Here is an 18,996-nt window from a genome sequence, read left to right on the forward strand (position 1 = left end):
ATCTTGGGACTCCCTGCAGCTGCAGGTTTTGCAGCCACCCTGAACCTGCCCTGTATGCAAATGTCTTTTCAGACAAGAGGGGCTCTGGCAGTGTGATATGGAACTTCACAAGTTCACTTCAGTAGCTTGAGCTCGGCAGCTCAGCACAAGCTGAAAGCTGGGCCTAGTAGAAAGCCAGCCAGCTATGCACCACATGAGGACAGCACCCATCTGCTCAGCCATAGTACACTACACACCATTAAATAAAACTGATACCCCTACAAAGTTGGTGAATATTACTCATTGTTATGGCTGAAAGCGGCTAGACGATTGCAGCCCATCCTAATTTTGGATTTTCATCAGGTTAATAAAAAAATTCATTTGCGCAAACGCTCGCCACTATTCAAATGTAGCTCATTTTTCTCTCTCTTCCCAAGACCAAAAGGCAGGTTTCAGTCAGCAATAGACAACTTCTCATAGATTGAAGCAAGAATGTCAGTGAGCTGTGAAACTTCCTAAATCTGGCCTCTTGTGAGTAGCAGCACTCCAACAAATTCAGAACAAAAGTAACTTGGAGGAGGAGGAAAACTGCAGAGATTATTGTCCTAGATGGACAGCCATGTTGTTTCTACTAACTGTTGTAACTGATGCACAGCTCACTGACATTCTTGCTTCAACCCCAAACATTCAAAAATCAGGAGTCTGCATAAATCATGAGACTTTAAAAAATAATACATTTTGGGTTCTCTGTCCTCTGGGTTTTCTCGTGTCACATATTCAAGCTTTTTCTCTGAAGTCACAAGGGTTGGAAACTTGCTAATTATGAGCATCTCAGCCTTTTAAAAAATGCAAAGTTAATTTAAAAAAATCACGTGTGGTGTTTTTCTTTAAAGCCCATCATGAAACTTGTTATAAAACTGTAAGAGCAGGCAAAACTGAGTTAGTAAAGTGATATGTGCATTAGAAATATATATCCTGGATACTCACATAGGTTTCCCAGGGAAAAGTATTTGAAAAGCTTTTGCAAATCACAATATTAGCTACATTTACCTGCTGTTCAACTGAAAATAATTTGTCAGATGAGTGAAATCCTCTTTGCAAAATATGGAAATGGAAAACAAGGGCAAAGGAGAAAGGACAGAGGTCAGATTTCCTCTTTAAAAATAGGGCAAAGGAAAGCTTAGATAGAAGCTTAGTAAGACCAGAGGGAATGCCATGGAAAAAATGTCATCAGGCATCCCTGGAGTCTGCACCTGTGCAGGAACGGCAGCCATAGCCCCTATTAGTGTTCAGACTCTTGTTTGGGTCTAGTCTTGTGCATTTTACCCCCTGCACACTAGGTTCTTAAAAAAATAGGGGAAAGAGGCCGTAAGCCAGGTGTGCTACAGTGAGTATGTGTATATATATAAATTACACAGAAGCAATCAATCAACAGACCCCTTCTATTTACATACCACTCCTTATGTGACTAGCCCTAGATCTTCCTGGTTCTAGGCATTTCCCATATCTGCAGAGCAAAACTGGATTCTGGAGTTTCCACTAGAAACAGAGAATCTTCAGTTCTAGTGGAAACATTACCCGGAACTCTTGAAGGAAAAACCTATGTGCGGTGCTGTATCTATTCAGTAAATGTAAAGATCTGGACTGATTCAATTCCATGGGAGAAAAAGGTTAAAAGTTCCATCACTCTGGCACAGCGACCTCAGAAATTGCTTGTAATGGCTAATGTTGGTATGGGAGCACTGATAAAACTTGTGTGGAACAGTTGGAATTGTTAGTGGGAGCTGTAATATGGGCATCCTTTCTGGGATAGAAAAATCTCCTGGGAAAAGGAGATGATGAGAACTAACCTGGAAATGTTAAATACTGATATAGGTGTAGATTGCCGTAAGGTCAGAGCTCATAATGTGGGGCTCTGTGTTGCTGTGCTGCCCTGGGAGTATTCCAGGGAAGGAATTGTAGCCACAGTTCTCTCCTGATCCCCTCCCAGCCCGCCCTTGCCTGAGGGCATAATAATTTAGGACTTGCTTTTGGTATAGGCCAACAGTAAATGACTAACACCCCCTTCCACCAGCACAAACTAAAGCTTTGCCTGGGCCCCACCTATCTGGTCAAGGAGCAGGGGTAGAGTAAGTAAGTGTCTATGCAATATCTTTTATGTCTGTGACCACAGACCCATGTTCCAGGTAGCTGACAGAAGGGCATATGTGTTGGGGAAGGGAGAGGAGAATCTTTCTTCCCCTCATGCCCCTACAAGAGTGCACAGCTTGAGCTACAATCTAGTCCTCGTCACTCGTGGCTTAAAAGGGGAACATTTTCTGGATTCTGCCAGTGTCCTAAAGGGTTTCTGTTTTTTACAACATCACCTCTTCAGAATGCATCATAACGTTATTGAACAGCCAGACCTCCTAAAGGGATACTTTCCACTTCCATGAATTACATTAGAACAAATAGAGCTTTTTGTAGCAATCACGTGATCATCATAACTTTTACTATGTGTCACATATGAGGGCGATAGCAACTCCAATTGACCACAGACTATCCTCTACTACACAGTGCAGGCAGAAGGTAGCAAACTGCATAGGACACATCTCCAAACCCACAGTGAGGAGAGAGCAGTGATTCTTTTGCAGAAGACCCTCTGTGTTGCAGGAACTCCATAATTCTGAGAAGGCAGAGTTGAGGCAGAGAGGAGCCAGGGAGCAGCCACTCTATGAAGCATGCTGGGCTCCTCAGGTCCAGGCAGGCCTCTGAGCAGAAATCCATCTGGAAGTTACTACAGCTGGAATTAACAGTAACTCCCCTTCCATGTCTACAACATGGGGAGTGACCGGGTGGAGGTGTCTGTTTCATTGCAGCCCCTGGGAGAACTGCTTGCTGGAATGGCTTCCTCGGGAGCTATGCTGCTAAATGCAGGTTTGTGCTAGAGAATACCTCAGGGAAGAGAGAGCGGATCAAAAGAAATCTGGGCGACAGTGGAGGCCTGGGCAGAGATGTGGTTTATTCAGTCAGGTGCAGAGATGAGGAAAGAATTTTAAAATGGCAAAGGAAGTGAAGCTACACTAGGGAAGAATTTGGACCAAAATGTGTTAAATGTTCACAGGTTGCAAGAGGGTGATCAGTTGCAGATTGACACTGAATGAAAACTAAAACCACCAGCTCAGTGTCTGGTAAGTGAATGGAATACATCATTATAGAACTAATCAGACAGCATCATAATGGTCCTCTTCCAAAAGTTAAATGGGCCAAATTCATCACTGGTGAAATTCCACTGACTTTACAGAAATTTAGAACTGAACAAAAATTTTTGATTAATTGGTTTTTCATTGAAAAATGCATTTTAAAGGGTCCAAACTATTCACTGAATTCGGGTTGAATATGATGAATAGTTTTGCTTTGAATTTTTTTTCCAAAAGTGTAAAAACATTTTGTTTCAACTTTTCAATTCAAAAGGACATTTCAATTTCAACTTTGGTCAATTAAAAAAAAAAAAAAAAAAAAAGGTGAATATACCCCAAATGACCAAATAGAAATGAACAACTTTAAAAAAAAATATTTTCCAGGCAATTGAAAATGTTTTGGTTGACACAAAACAAATTGAAAATCTGAAAAAAAACCACCCACGTTTTGAGTCAATTTGAAATGTTTTGGTTGATTTAAAATGGCAATATTTTTATTTGATGAAAAATTAAAAATCTTTTAAAATATTTCATTTTGGTTTGAAGATTATTTTTAATGGTGTGGCCTCCCCAAATTGAAAATCCTGTTATTTGGTTAGCTCAGTTAGAGTTACTTCAGGCATGAATTGAGTCTGATGAGACCGCTCCTCATTTTGGAGACCACATTACTGGAGACGAACTGTTAAAGAACTGGTACAGAAAGTGGGTAATAATGTTGATATGGAAAAGTTGGGTGGGGGAAATGGATTTTATATTGATTAGAAAAGAAGCGAGTAAGATGGGACATAATGGAAGGGCATTGGAAGGAAAGTAGGGATATCCCAAAGCTATACAAATGGTTATAAAGATCAAAAATAAGAGGGCACAAATTCAAGCAAAGAAGGGAACCAGCAGAAAAGATGCTGAGGAGGAAGGGAGGAGGCAGTCACACTATGGAGCTGAAATTATGCAATATTAAAAGAACTGGAGGTAGGGAAGTAAAACCAAGAATAGAGAATAACGTTGCTACACAGGATGGACTGGGCTACATTACACGGACTGCAAGATGAATGACCTTCTTTCTCAGAGTTACTACTCTGCCACAGTTTGCTCAGAAACTAATAGTGCAGTCACTGTAATATTCCTGTGGTTGCTAACCTGACAGAATTAATAGTGAGCAAACATGGGCATTCCCATCCTTTCTTTCCCTACATTTCAATTGAAAGAGTTGCTTTAAAAATGAGAGCTTTTGCAAAACCAGTAAGAACTTCTTGGATTTAACATTAAAGTGCTATATGCTCCTATTATGATGCAAAAATAATTATTAATAACAGAAAAATTAGCCTTGACTGTTACCATCTATGGTTGCCTAACAGCAGTAACCACCCCTCTGCCCAGAAAAAGCCCCTTTTCAGGATCTCTAGATGTTGATACTTCAATAGTGATTTGGAGTAAGAGGTGGGAGGAGAACAATGAAAATGCTGCATGTTTCTCAGGAACTCAACTCAATACTGATTATTAGGGGATAACCCAGCCAGTTTTGGCTGGTTCTTGTTTAGTTCAGTGTGTGGCAATAAATGGCTGGTTGCAAGGTTTACAGCTCTCTGTGTCTCCAGTAATTTCTTCCTAAAACTGCTACCCCCGAGGATATAACAACGTGGCAACGAGGATGGGATGTCTGTGCTGCCCCAGCAACAGAAGGAAGTAGAAGTCAACAAAAAAAACCCCACCTTTTTGCTGCTGGAAGGGAGTGAGAATTGACTTGTTTGCACTGAGTGTGCAAAATGAAACTAAAACCATGGCTACACTTACAGGGCCACTGGAATCTTTTGAGGAGACTATAGTGCTATGGCATGTATATACTGAGCATTTTGAGCTTTTTGTTATTGCAAATGACATTACAGAAGTGAAGAAGGTGCCAATATTCTTAAGTGTTGTAGGGGCTAAGACCTACTCCCTGCTACACAGCTTACTACACCCTGTTAAGCCAGAGACTAAATCTTACAGTGACATTGTGGAAATCTTGGGGTCCCATTTTTCTTCAAAACCATTGGTAATTGCTGAAAGATATAGGTTCCACAAAAGAGGCTGGAAAGAAGATGAAACATTTGTACAATTTTTAGCAAATTTGAGAAAGCTTGCAGAACACTGTGAATTTAAGGTGATACTAAACTAGGGTTACCATACGTCCTCTTTTTCCCGGACATGTCCGGCTTTTCGGCAGTCAAACCCCCGTCCGGGGGGAATTGACAAAAAGCCGAACATGTCCGGGAAAATGGCGGCTCTGCTCCTCCCCGACTCTTCGGATCTGTTTAAGAGCCGGGCTGCCCGAGCGCTACCGGCTTCAGGCAGCCCCCGTGCCTCCAGACCCTGTGCCCCCAGCCGGGCACTTCCCCTCCTGGGCTCCGGCGGCGCAGGGTCCAGAGGCACGGGGGCTGCCCGAAGCCGGTAGTGCTCGGGCAGCCTGGCTCTTAAACAGAGCCGAAGAGTCGGGGAGGAGCAGAGCCGCCGCGGCTGGAGGCTCTGCTCCTCTTCGGCTCTGTTTAAGAGCCGAGCTGCCCCAGCGCTACCGGCTTCGGGCAGCCCCCGTGCCTCCGGACCCTGCGCCGCCAGAGCCCGGGAGGGGAAGTGCCCGGCTGGGGGCGCAGGGTCCGGAGGCATAGGGGCTGCCCAAAGCCCGAGCGCTACCGGCTTCATGGTTTGCCGGGCAGCCTCCAGACCCTGCGCCCCCGGCTGGGCGCTTCCCCTCCCGGGCTCCAGCTGCGCTGGGGAAGCGCCGGCTGGGGGCGCAGGGTCTGGGGGCTGCCCGGCAAACCCTGAAGCTGGTAGCGCTGGGACAGCCCTTTCCCCCTGGCTGGGAGGGGGAGTGGGCAGAGTTAGGGCAGGGAAGGGGCGGAGTTGGAGCGGGGCTAGGGGTGGGGAAATGGGCGGGGCCAAGGCCCCTGTAAATCCTCTTTTTTTATTTATGAGATATGGTAACCCTAACTAAACAATGCCCTACGTGACAGGTTAGTGTGTGGCCTGCACAGTGAAGCTATACGGAAGCGCCTATTGACAGAGGCTCAGCTTACCTTACAGAAGGCTGTTGACATTGAGGTCTCCATGGAACTGGCAACAAAGGAGGCGCAATCCATCGGTGCATCCCCTAGGGTGCAAAAGGTGTCACAAGAACTTACCCACAAAACTGTGGGGAGTCAGGAATGTTACCGCTGTGGTAAGCCAGGTCACCATGCATCAGAATGCTGGTGTAAGGACCTGGTGTGTCGACGCTGTGGCAAAAAGGGACACATTGAGTGTGCCTGTAAACAAAAGAAAAAGAGGCCTGTGGTCTGGCCGACCAAAAAGGGAAAACTGCATACCCTAGAGCAGGCCCAGGATGACCAAGGAGACACCTCATCACAAGAAGAAGAGCCACTCCACATTTTGTCTTTGGCAGTGGGTTCACATGAATACTGGGTAACCCCGTTGTTGGACGGCAAACCTATACACATGGAACTGGACACCGGTGCAGCCGTCTCGCTGGTCTCTGAGACTGTGTACAAAGAAAAGCTACAGCATCTTCCGCTTAAAGCAACAAAACCAGTTCTGAAGACATATATGGGAGAAGCTGTGCCAATGTTGGGCACTACTGATGTTAAGGTGGAGCTCAATGGACAAGCTGCTAAATTGCCACTGGTTGTGGTAAGAGGTAATTACCTAGCCTTAATGAGTAGGTCTTGGCTTAGGAAGATCCAGCTGAACTGGGCAGAAGTGCACCGAATGACTAAAGAAGAAACCAGTCTGCCTGCTATACTAAGGTTGAAGCGGACCTGGAGCGCCTGGTCACAAATGGAGTCCTAATACCAGTTACCTATAGCACACGGGCAACTCCTATTGTTCCAATAGTGAAGAAAGATGACTCCCTCCAGATTTGCAGTGATTTTAAAGTCACCATCAACCCAGTGTTGTGTGCAGAGCAATACCCGCTTCCCTGCATCGATGACCTCTTCGCAGGCCTGGTTGGGGGACAAAAGTTTAGTAAGATTGATCTGAGTCAAGCGTATTTACAGATGCATGTCGATGAAAAGTCCCAAGAGCTGTAAACCTTGAAACCAGCCATTTATTGCCACACACTGAACTAAACAAGAACCAGCCAAAACTGGCTGGGCTATCCCCTAATAATCTAACTCAGTTGCCATAGCAACAACAAGATTCTATTACCATGACAACCAGATACACAACAAATACCTTCAAGAGACTGAGGAAATGGAGAAGTAACATAATAGGAGTTGGTGCTTCTGAAACTGGGAAAACTTTCAGATCGCAGCAAAAGTGGGTAATCGTTCCCTCTTGTTCCTCCACTCCATTGAACATTCCTAGGTGCAATGCAAATGCTTAGTGGTGCATAATAAAGAATCCCTTTTTAAGAATGCTACATAAAAGTCATAGCATCGCTGACAACAGGTGGAGAGGCAATCTATTACTGTTTGCAGCATGGTTGAGAAACACTCTTCTGCCCTCACTAAATTGTTCATTCATTTTACATTGGGATCACTACTGGGCTGGTGAAATCTGTGGAAGTTTTGCCTGAGTGAGGACCTCAAGATTTGGCCTATTCTGAGGGAGCTTTCTCCATGCTCCGAATAGCTCTCTGCTCCAAGCCATAGTTTGTTCTTTCAGTTCAAACAGTACTCTGGATGCCTCTGATACAATGGACTCCTTTGCATTGTACCATACTCAGTTCTCCATAGACCATTAGTTTATACAGGGTGACTGCTACCAGTGCCTCACCAGATAACTGTGCCATCTTGTTGCTGTTTGACCTAAGCCCCAGCCCTTCTTGTTAGGCTAGAGGCCTCAAAATAAAGGCAGTTACTCATCCAGTTTGCCAGGGAAAGAGAGAAGGACAGTGTAGCATGTTTTTAAAAAGCTTTCTTTATGTGATATATTTAGGACTTATGAGTGGAAGGAATTGGACTGGCCTTTATTTATCTTCACAACAGGTGCAGCATGGAGAGACATAAAGGCAGCATTTTGCAAATGACAATTCTGCCAAGTACAAAGCACCCTCTAGTGCACTGAAAAGAGAATTCCCTTTGGTATGTTCCTTTCAGTCTTAGGATTTATTTGTTCATTTATTGAGTGTACTCGTGGTAAACATGTCCTGTACATTGTTTAATGAGTAAGACAGGTTAACAAGAAATAAGAACAGTTTCAGCCAAGACTGATTTTGCTGTGTCAATTTATTGTTGTATCAATTGAGTTTAAAAAAAAGTATTGACTGAAAATTAAAAATTGACAAATTTCAGCTTTTTAATGGAGAAGTAACTGCTAGTGCAACTTATCCAGTTTTCACCATAATCAAGTTTGGTGTTTTTTTTGTTTTTTTGCCAATGAAAACTGCTTTTCAAACAGGTTAAGGAGATTAAGATTATAAAAGCAAACATCAGAGAGATGGAGGCTGAAGGTCAAAATATAAATTCAAGAGACAGACTGATATCTTGGGAGGAAGTGTGGGAGCAACACTTGGAAATAAATGATGAGGTGTCAAAGACAGCTCAAGAGTAATTCAGGCCCCAGCCTGCAACTGAATCTATGCGGGTGGACCCCTGCTCAATAGAGCTCAGCAATTGCACAGGGATCCACCCATGAGGATCCAGTTACATGGTCGAGGCCTTGCTTGGAAGCCTTCCCTTTACAAATTCGTAGCTAGAAGTGATGAAAAGAGAATTTATGAAGAATTGACAGGGAAAGTAAAATAGGGTTCCCCCCTTCATTCCCCACATCCAAAATGTAAAGATGCAGAAAATGCTAGTGCCACTGAAAATGTGCAAGCAAAGTTCATGTATCTACAGTGTTATCTGAGTATTTGTGAATGACCTGTATGTGACTAGATTTTACATGAATCCTGCTATGGGGACTGGTACTCAAACAAATAGAACTAAAAGGTGTGCGGGGCAGAAGGAGAGACCAGTACTTTATGCCAGTACTGCAGAAGAAAAATGGTGATGGTAGCAGCATAATATTTGCATGCTTGCCCCATGCCCTACTGGACCATGTGTCTACACAGAAAGAACAGCAGCAGGTGCACCACTCATTTGGGGGCTATATTAGGATGAGTTCCCAGGCTCAGACCTAGGGTTTGAAGAGAGATTGAAACTGAGGTCTCCTTATTAGTAAAAGCGTAACTTATGAAACAGTGAAGCATCATTCTTCAGAGGCAAGACTCTGCAGTAGTCACCCGAAGGACTAGATCTGAGTGAAATGAAAAGTAGCAGTGGTAGTAAATGATACTTGTACTGTATATTGAATAGAGATGGTCAATATTTTTCAAATTATGATTTTTCTAAGAAATTTGTTGTCAATAACTTGAATTTCAACCAAGCAACCCTGAACATCTGAGTAAAATTTTCATTTATTTTTGTTTTGATTTTTGACAAATTAGGGATTGAAGAATATTAATAAGTTTTTGTGGTCTTTCAACCATCCCCAATATTAAGACTAAGGTTGAAGATACTACTGAGGAGTGTAATAAAAAATCTTACAGAAGGGATTCCTAAATCTGGCTAAAATGTTGCAAAGAAAGCTTTGAAATGGCTTATTTAACTGTCTCTGTTAAAACAATTCTCAGTCTGGATGTAATTAAATGTGTGTTACTAAATAATTTGACCATTCTAACTAGCGTCAAGACTTTTGAAATAGCTTATTTGATTTTTACTTTTAACTGTAAAATGATCAAGTGAGGAAGTAAAATCACAGGTGGGGAAAAACCAACAACAGCGGAACAGTCTGTTCGGACTGGGCTGAGAACCAGACCTTCACTTCTTCAAAGAAGCCTGTAGTGCAACTCCTTTTTCCCTTCTCTCTTCCTGCAGCCGTGGCTTGCATACTGCTTTCTCCAGACATGTAAATTCCATTCTGCGTACAGTAGCTAAATGGGGTCAGTAAAAAGCCACATAAGGCAAAACATGCTGCTTCTGTAGAGTATTTCCATTCCCTGCCAGTAGGGAGGAGAAACTGGAACATTCTACATGGCTAGAACTCTGATAGTCTTTGCAAAATCTTAGAAAATAAAGCTGGCAAACAATTGACAACTGCTTTTGAATTGGGACTAAGAATGATCATCTACGCCAGTGTTTCCCAACCTTTTTGATACCAGGGACCCACTTGCTGCCTTCCTAACTTGTGTCAGGGAGATCTCAGGGATTGGTGCTGGTCCATGGACCGGTCATTGAGAAACAATGATCCATGCCATGACCAGGGCTTATTTCTTAGATTGGGAAGAATAACCAAACACAAGTTTATGGAGCTCTTTGCCACATACTTGTTGCACCTGTCCCATAGGATGGTGTCCATAGATAGTTTAAAATAGTTTGAGAGTTGGCAGTTTTACAAAAGCATGGCCAAGTATTTGTCCATGACAGTTTTTAAGAGGGTAGCTAATTAATGGCCAGACATGACTAACATTGGTAAAAGGAAATCATGATGGAAAGGCAAGGGTGGGGCAGAGTGAATGATTGTCATATTTTCTTCTGATTCATTGTATGAGTTAGACTTATTTTTGTTAGGGCAGGTCTACACTACCGGTTAAGTCGATCTAATTTACATCGCTCAAGGGTGAGATGCTTTTCCACCGACATAGCTTACGTTTCTCGCTGAGGTGGAGTAATTATGCCAATGGGAGAGCGCTCTTCCATCGGCATAGCACATCTTCACCATGCGCTGTAGTGGCGCAGCTGCATTGACGCAGCAGCACCAATGTAGCACTTTAGTGTAGACTTGCCCTTAGTCATCAGGAAAAGTGTAAGGGGCACTAAAATTAACTGTATCACTAAAAATTCTTTGGGATTACCAATCCTAATAAGATCGCCTCTTGACATTAGTTGGCAGGATACCCACTGATGTTCTTCTCTTATTAATCTAATGGGTGTGAAATTTTAAACAGGCCAAAACAGCTAAATTAAAATAACAGCAATAGGTCTGATCCTGCAGACCTTACCCAGATGAAACTATAGTTTTTGTATGGTCTGATCCAACTCCCACTGAAGTCTGTGGGATTCTTTTTGTTGATTTCATCAGAGCTGGATAAAGGCCTTAATTAATTGGTTAATTATGACTACTCTGTGCCAGAAGCCTGTCTGTACAGTAACAGATTCCACTAAATGGGTGTGCTCCTATAACCTTTACTCAATCAAGTAGTCATATAAATCAGTGGGGCTATTTGTATAAGCATATACTGCAGGATTGGGCCCTAAAAAAGACCTAGTCAGGAAACTTCCGGCTTTAGGGAACTAGTGACCTCAATATGGTGTATTTTAGTGGGAGTTTTCTCTAAGTACAACCTGGGAGCCACTGCAGAACTACCTTAAAAAAAATCTAACTATACTTACAAATGATGCCTTTGAGCTGTTTATATCAATAGTAACAAAAATTCACTGCTCAGATCACTGTAAAAAGATATAGATCAAAATGTTCAATTAGTTTCTGATTCTGCAAATCCTTACACATGTGACTACTCTCATTGGCTTCACTGGGACTACTCATGTGAATAAGGAGGTGCACGATCAGCATCATCATAGACTGATTCTTTTGGAAATATCAGGGGAAACCTATTGTTGAGATGCTACTGTGATTGCTCTCCTGTCGGCCAAACACAATGCAAAGTCCTGTGCCTGAAGCCTTTCTTTGCTCTTCCTTTTCCACTGTATTCAGCCCATTAGTTCCCAATAGCAGAGAGTTTCCTTTCCTGAATGAGTCCTTTCAGAGGTGCCTGCCAGTGTGTAGTGAGTCTTGCTAGCACAAGGGCAATCATAATTAATGAATTAATTTCAGTCATTCACACCCTGAAAATTCCTTTGAGGACAGGCATTTGCTGAACACATGGGGATCTGAAATCTCACTATAGAAGTACATTTGAAGCTCTTGACCTACCAAGAAGCATTAAGAATCAACCAAAGTCTCTTAAGGACTATGAGCTGCTTGAGGTAGATGAGTTGGGTGAGATGATGATGTGCACGATGAACACATATTTTTTCCAGAATTAAAGAAACTCTGAACTAGAGTTCCACTTTCTTTCAAGATCCAAGGGTTCTACATTATTGCTTTCTTATGTCCCGGAATGTAGGCTCATCCAAAACGCCTTGTTTGTTCCATCACCATTACATTTTTTTGTTCAAAGTCTACTGAAATTATTTTGCAGTATAACCATAGACTTCTGTTAAATGGTCTATGCTCTAGCTTTTTCATTTAACCTTATTTAGTCTTAAAAAAAGAACACCCTTTTCAAAAAAAAAAAAAAAGACACCATACTCCACTCAAATGTTTTTGCCTAAACATTACATAAATGTTCCCAGTTTTGTTTCGGTCAGTAGTCTCAGAATGCATTATGATTAAGCTGTGTTATATCTAGTCAAAAAGGACACTTAATACACACATAAATCATTCACATTACATATAAGATACTTTAGAAGGGGCTTGGCTCTTATAGAGGATTAGGCTCTTGTATTAGTGCATGCATTTGGTGTAGCTATTTTCAGTGGGATACTTCATCCATCATTGTCCATGGGCTCTAAGGAAAGCCAGCAAGTAAGCTGATCATCACAGCCTGTCAACACTAGTTGTTTAGAGGTCAATCCTGCAGAGTGCATAGCTTCACCTGCGAGGTGCTGAAAACCTTAAATCCCACAGAAAGTTGTTCAGCTCCTTGCTCTTAATGACACCAGAAAAAAAATATTCAGAAAGGCCATCAAAATAATGCAATTTGTACTGATATGTCAATGTTAAAACAAATAGTGTATACACATATATAAATTGAGTTTTTCTGAGATTATTAAAGATTGACGCTAAATCCAGTTTTGTTCACATGGATGGCTTTTATAAGCAACTGAAAAATAAAATGAAGGTCCAATCCTGCAAGGTGCTGAGCACTTCCTATGAAGCACTGAGTGCCCATAACTCATTTGAAGTCATGGGGAATTGAAGGCTCTGGCCCTTAGGAAAAGGAAGTACATTGGGGACAAATTTCTGATCTCAGTTAAACCAGTGTAAAATAAGGACTTCATCTGGATACTCTTGGTTTACACTGATATCACTGAAATCAGAATCTAACCCTACATGTCTAAAGACTTCCCTTGATTAGGTATCAAGTATCAGAGGGGTAGCCGTGTTAGTCTGAATCTGTGAAAAGCAACAGAGGGTCCTGTGGCACCTTTGAGACTAACAGAAGTATTGGGAGCATAAGCTTTTGTGGGTAAGAACCTCACTTCTTCAGATGCAAGCGATTAGGTAGGCTCCATTATAAATACTACAGCTTTTAAAATTATTAGTGATTGAAAAACATGTCTATCTCACCCAGTGTGGGGTGCATAAAGTAAGGGCTTGATCCTGCAAACCCTTACTCATGTGAGTAAGGACTCATGTGAGTAAGGCTTGTAGGGTAAGCCCCTAAACTTTGCAAGAAAAGTTTTGTGTTTCATTCAGTTAATCTGTAAATTTTCTGTGGCTTACATATAGTTAGTCATTTGTCTACAGACTCATTCTTAATCACTGCCCAAAGAGTTTACAATCTATCTTTATTTTTGTCTCATACAACACTGAGTACATTGTCAATGCTAAATAAATAATAAGACTGAGAATGAAAACTGTTACCTAAGAACCTCCCATCCTTCTATTCACAAATTTTTTTTTAATTATGAAAGATAAGTGATGATGATGGAGCCTGTTGTAGTGCAAGGATTCAGCAAACACTATATAAGCAATGTACATCTGATATATGTAATACATTAGCTTTGGTTTTACTCATTGAAAAAGTTCCAAAACAGTAATAGATGCATTTTTAACAAAATCATAAGACAATAGTTATTAAACTTCTTATTCCATTTCAAAATCTCTCTAACATACAAATATGTATCTTGTTAACAAGCTATGTAACTAGGGACTTCAATAGGAGTTTTGCCTCGGAAAGGACTGCAGGAAAAATGGCATAGTTTTTCTGTCCTAAACTGTCCTTCTCCTGAAACCAACCGTAATAATGTCTCCAGTCCAGTAAAATATACTACCATAGTTCAATTTATATAGTAAAACTGAATGTGTTTTCTTAAACATCACACATACAGAATACGATCATATCCTTTAACAGTCTAATATAGACCTGAGCTTTATTTTCAAGAAATGAATTCTTAAAAATCATAGATATATATTGAATTTTGAAAACACAAATGAATCCTCATGTCCTGTTTTTCAGGTTCAAGATAATTTTATAGCCAGAAATAAATAAATCAGAAATTACACTTCAAAAATCTTACATACTTTTAAAAGAGAATGCAATACTTGCTCCATTGAGTATTTCCTTAATGCTCTCTGATAAACTGTTTTTTAAAATAGCTGTAGGTCAATCCAATTTTGTATTGGAGTCCTACTTTAATGCAGTCCCATTGCTTAAATTGCTATAACTATGCAATAATGCAATGCTGGTATACTGGTTAGGGCTGCTCTCCGATGTCATTAATTATTCCAATGCAAGATGGTTTAAAGGGTATCTTTTTGTGTTTTGTTAAGATACATAATTTAAAAGGCTCTGGGGTTATGCTTACCAGCTTTCTGGGTGGGTTCCGGCATTGTTACTCTATTTATTCCCAATCAGTTTCAGTCCTTCAGATTCAACAACTAATAGCCCCAAGTCCAGTTGAGAATATGCAGATCAGTATGACAAGCAGAGGGGGAGAAGAATTCCTCTGCTTTATATACTGCATTGAAATATCAATCAAAATAGCACCTCCTCTCTTTTCAATGCAAACACTTTGAAAATTGGCTGTTATGGGAGCCCCTCTTACATCTGTTGTCTGCAGCCTCTGCTCTCTTGGCTTTTGGAAGGAATCTCTGTTGCATTTCATGTGGCTGATGAGAACATCTATAACTTTCTATATTCAGCAGCATCACACACACACACTCTCTCTCTCTCACACACACAGTCCCACACACAGAGGAATAAAAAGGCATTGCCAGGCTATCAAAGAGCTCTCCAGCATGCAGAACTGATATGAACTGTTTGTATACAATTACCTTTTTTCCATGGCATAAGAGGATCACAAATAGATACATGACTATATGCACACAGTAATCTTTAACTTTCCCCCTCCCTTTGTAAGAAAATTTGCTCAAAGTCAAGACAAAAAAACTGTGAGCTGATACTTTGTGTTACTTTTATCCAAGGGAAGAGGATTCTTCTGTGTTCCTGTTGGAGCTATGAAACTTCATTCCCCCCTCTCCCTTTTTTGGTACCTGCTACACCAGTGTGGATCCTTCATTGCAGCCATGATCATTTTAGCATAGGTGGACAGTTTAGGGTTCCTTTCAGCACTGCTCCTTTGTCAGTCGGAGAGGTCATTGCTGAGAGATGTGATGCTTTCCCTTGCCCCCAGAGGTGAATGTGCGGCTTCTGCCGCACTCCTAGCTTCTGCCAGCCCAGGAAGCAAGACAACAAAAATGGAAATCCAATGCACATCATTTGTGATGACAATTCTTTGTTCTACCACTAAACTAATCCACTGGGCTGCCCCTTTTGTGTAACTTCTACATAAAATAGGACCATTTTCTTATGTAACATAACAGAAATATATCTCCTGTTATATTAACTTCACTATTTTTTATTTGCTACTTGGCTTTTTGGGATTTAAAGACAAATTTGCAGTAATTATCAGAATAACTATAGGCCTGTAAGGCTTTATATAATTAACCTTTAGGCATCTAGCTAATCAATGGGCTGCCAACTTGCAAATTTCCTAATGATGTGGACTTCCACCTGGTGATGCTGTGCCAAGTAGGAGGGAGGTTTTCTGGCTGCTGGGAAGTGGAGCCAGGTAGGAACTCTTGCCTGGAGTTATTCTCAACTGGCTTTGCCATAACCATGCAGTCTTTCTATCCTCACAATATAACATCTTTCCCCTTGCTACAAGGTCCTGATAATTTTCTTGGTCTAGGCACTGGAAGGGAAGGTGGATCATATCCATCAGACAGTCCAGATACAAGGAAGAACTGGTGCAGAACCAGCACTGGGACCTGCAGGGAGGTGACACCATCAACACAGTTAGAGAGGTCGGAAGTGTGATGGAGCTGTGGTGTTGGCAGTGCTCAGAGGGATGTTGTGAAAGTGGAACGTGTGATGGAATGCTAAACTATGTTATACTGTTCAGCCATGAGGTGGCACTGTGTGTAAAATACCTTATTTAAATGACCCTCAACCATACCGAGCAGAGCATAAAGAATTTTATGATGAACACAGCTGGTGTGTATAAGCAAGCTCTGTGACCAGTCCATATCTGACGCAGAAGAACATGACATGGTATCAGGAGTAAACTAAGAACAGAAACAGAAGTAATAAAGCAACAAAGTTGCCAATAGAAGAAACAGTACCAGAGGTTGCAGGAACTCATCAACATGCCACTCTTCAGAGCCCCCAGAGAACTTCATCTTTGACAAACCTTCACAATGGGCAGACTGGAAGCAGTATTTGAACTCAATGGAATATTTGGTGATATTGGACTTTTGAAAGGAGATCCAGGACAAATAACCTTAAGAGACAATGCTGAACCATATAGTGTACACCCACCTCACAGGATTCCTATCCAATTACTTCATAAAGTGAAAACTGAGTTAAAGAGAATGGAGCAGACTGGCATAATTGAGAAATTTCTGAGCTAACAGCATGGTGTGCCCCAATCATACCAGTTATGGGGGAGTCAATCATTAGAAACATAGATAGCTGGGTTTGCGATGACCAGGAGAACCACATGGTGACTTGCTTGCCTGGTGCGAAGGTTGCAGATCTCTTGAGACATCTAGATAGACTTATGTGTAATGCTGGCAAGGAGCCGGTGGTCATGGTACATGTAGGTACCAGTGACATAGGGAAGGATAGGAGAGAGGTCCTGGAGACCAAATTTATGCTGCTAGGTAAGAGATTGAAGTCCAGGACCTCCATGGTAGCATTCTCTGAAATTCTTCCAGTTCCACGCACAGGCCCAGTTAGACAGGCAGAACTAAGGGCTGGGTGAAATGAAACACATCATGTAATGGCAGAGAGCTAAAAAGTGACAATTTTTAAGTGCTTATATACAAATGCTAGAAGTCTAAATAAAAAGATTGGTGAACTAGAGTGCCTCGCATTAAATGAGGATATTGTCATAATAGCCATCACAGAAACTTGGTGGAATGAGGATAATTAAGGCTATGATTCAGTCACAGAGTTCAAGGCAGTCATGGATTCTGTGACTTTACTGGACCTCCGTGACTTCCAGGGCTTCAGGAGAGCAGGTGGGACTGTGCATCCCTGCCCTGCAACTGGGGCTGACTGGAACCGGGACCCTGCAGCCCCAGCCCTGCGGCTTCCTGTGGGGGCTGCAGCCAGGACCGTGTGCCCCTGCTTGGCAGCATCCCGGGCTTGACAGGGGCTGCAGCCGGGACTGTGTGCCTCAGCCCCATGGCTTCTGCTGAGGGCTGCAGCCAGGGCTGGGCACCCCAGTCCCCCAGTGAACATTAAACCTGATAGTCAAACAAAATATCTGAAAGCCAGAACTGTGCCATATGACATTAGGCTGAAGGTTGAAGTAGCCCTGGAGCGCCTGGTCACAAATGGAGTCCTAATATCAGTTACCCATAGCCCCTGGCAACTCCTATTGTTTCAATAGTGAAGAAAGATGGCTTCCTCCAGATTTGCGGTGATTTTAAAGTCACCGTCAACCCAGTGTTGTGTGCAGAGCAATACCTGCTTCCCCACATCGATGACCTCTTCACAGGCCTGGCTGGGGGACAAAAGTTTAGTAAGATTGATCTGAGTCAAGCGTATTTACAGATGCACGTTGATGAAAAGTCCCAAGAGCTGTTGACTATTGTGCCACATAAGGGGCTTTATCGATACTGTCACCTACGCTTTTGAATAACTTCTGCTCCTGCCCTATTCCAGAGGGCTCTGGACCAGATTTTGTGTGGCTTGCCAGGAGTCCAGTGCTATCGGACGACATCCTGGTCACTGGAAGGAATGAGGAGGATCACCTAAAGAATTTAGAGGCTACCCTACAAAGACTGGAAGAATATGGCCTACGAGTCCACAAAGACAAGTGTTAATTCTTCCAGCCCTCTGTTGAATAGTTGGGACACATCATTGATGCTATAGGTCTTCATAAGGCCAATGCAAAAGTTAAGGCTATTGTGGAGGCTCCCCCTCCGCGAAATGTTAGCCAGCTTCGCTCATTTCTAGGACTATTGAACTATTATGGAAAGTTCATCTCACATTTAGCCACACTGCTAAAACCACTTCACGAACTCCTTGGGCAGAACAAGGCCTGGAAGTGGACCGAAGCCTGTGATGTTGCATTTAACAAAGCTAAGGATGCCTTGCTAAATTCTGAAGTTCTGACGCACTTTGATCCATCCTTACCCCTACAGTTGGCCTGCGATGCATCCCCTTATGGCGTGGGAGCAGTCGTGTCACACATTATGCCTTTGGGAGAAGAGAGAGACCTATTGCTTTTGCTTCAAGCACTCTAAGCAAAGCAGAAACTAACTATGCCCAAATCGAATGTGAGGCATTGGGAATCGTTTTCGGAATTTGGAAGTTTCATCAGTACCTGTTTGGATGGAAGTTTACTCTTCTCACAGACCATCGACCTCTGACTTCAATTTTTGGACCCCACACAGGCATTCCCCCATTAGCTGCTAGTCATATGCAATGTTGGGCATTGTTGCTTTCTGTGCACACATATGAAATCAAATATTGGAAATCCACTCTGCACTGCAATGCGGATGGTCTCTCAAGGCTGCCTTTGACAGTCAAACGTCAAGATATTGCCCAGAAGTAAATTTTTTACTTTGAAAAGGTAGAGAA

General features: G+C 42.2%; 1 protein-coding gene across 6 annotated transcripts in view; it reads right to left on the bottom strand.

The window, feature by feature from the left end:
* The window catches only part of MYBPC1 (myosin binding protein C1), a 112,554-nt gene extending 97,640 nt beyond the window's left edge, over positions 1 to 14,914 (bottom strand). For 4 of the 6 annotated variants that reach the window (XM_054033450.1, XM_054033433.1, XM_054033441.1 and 1 more), the window contains exon 1: positions 14,708 to 14,913. In XM_054033450.1, the coding sequence (XP_053889425.1) occupies positions 14,708 to 14,732 (25 nt within the window). In that variant the 5' untranslated portion in view covers positions 14,733 to 14,913. Of the gene's footprint in view, positions 1 to 14,707 lie in introns of all 6 variants that reach the window. The other 2 variants (XM_054033475.1, XM_054033459.1) reach the window with 2 other exon arrangements.
* Positions 14,915 to 18,996: the final 4,082 nt, after the last annotated feature.

This window comes from Malaclemys terrapin, chromosome 1, assembly GCF_027887155.1.
Source record: "Malaclemys terrapin pileata isolate rMalTer1 chromosome 1, rMalTer1.hap1, whole genome shotgun sequence".
NCBI lineage: Eukaryota > Metazoa > Chordata > Testudines > Emydidae > Malaclemys > Malaclemys terrapin.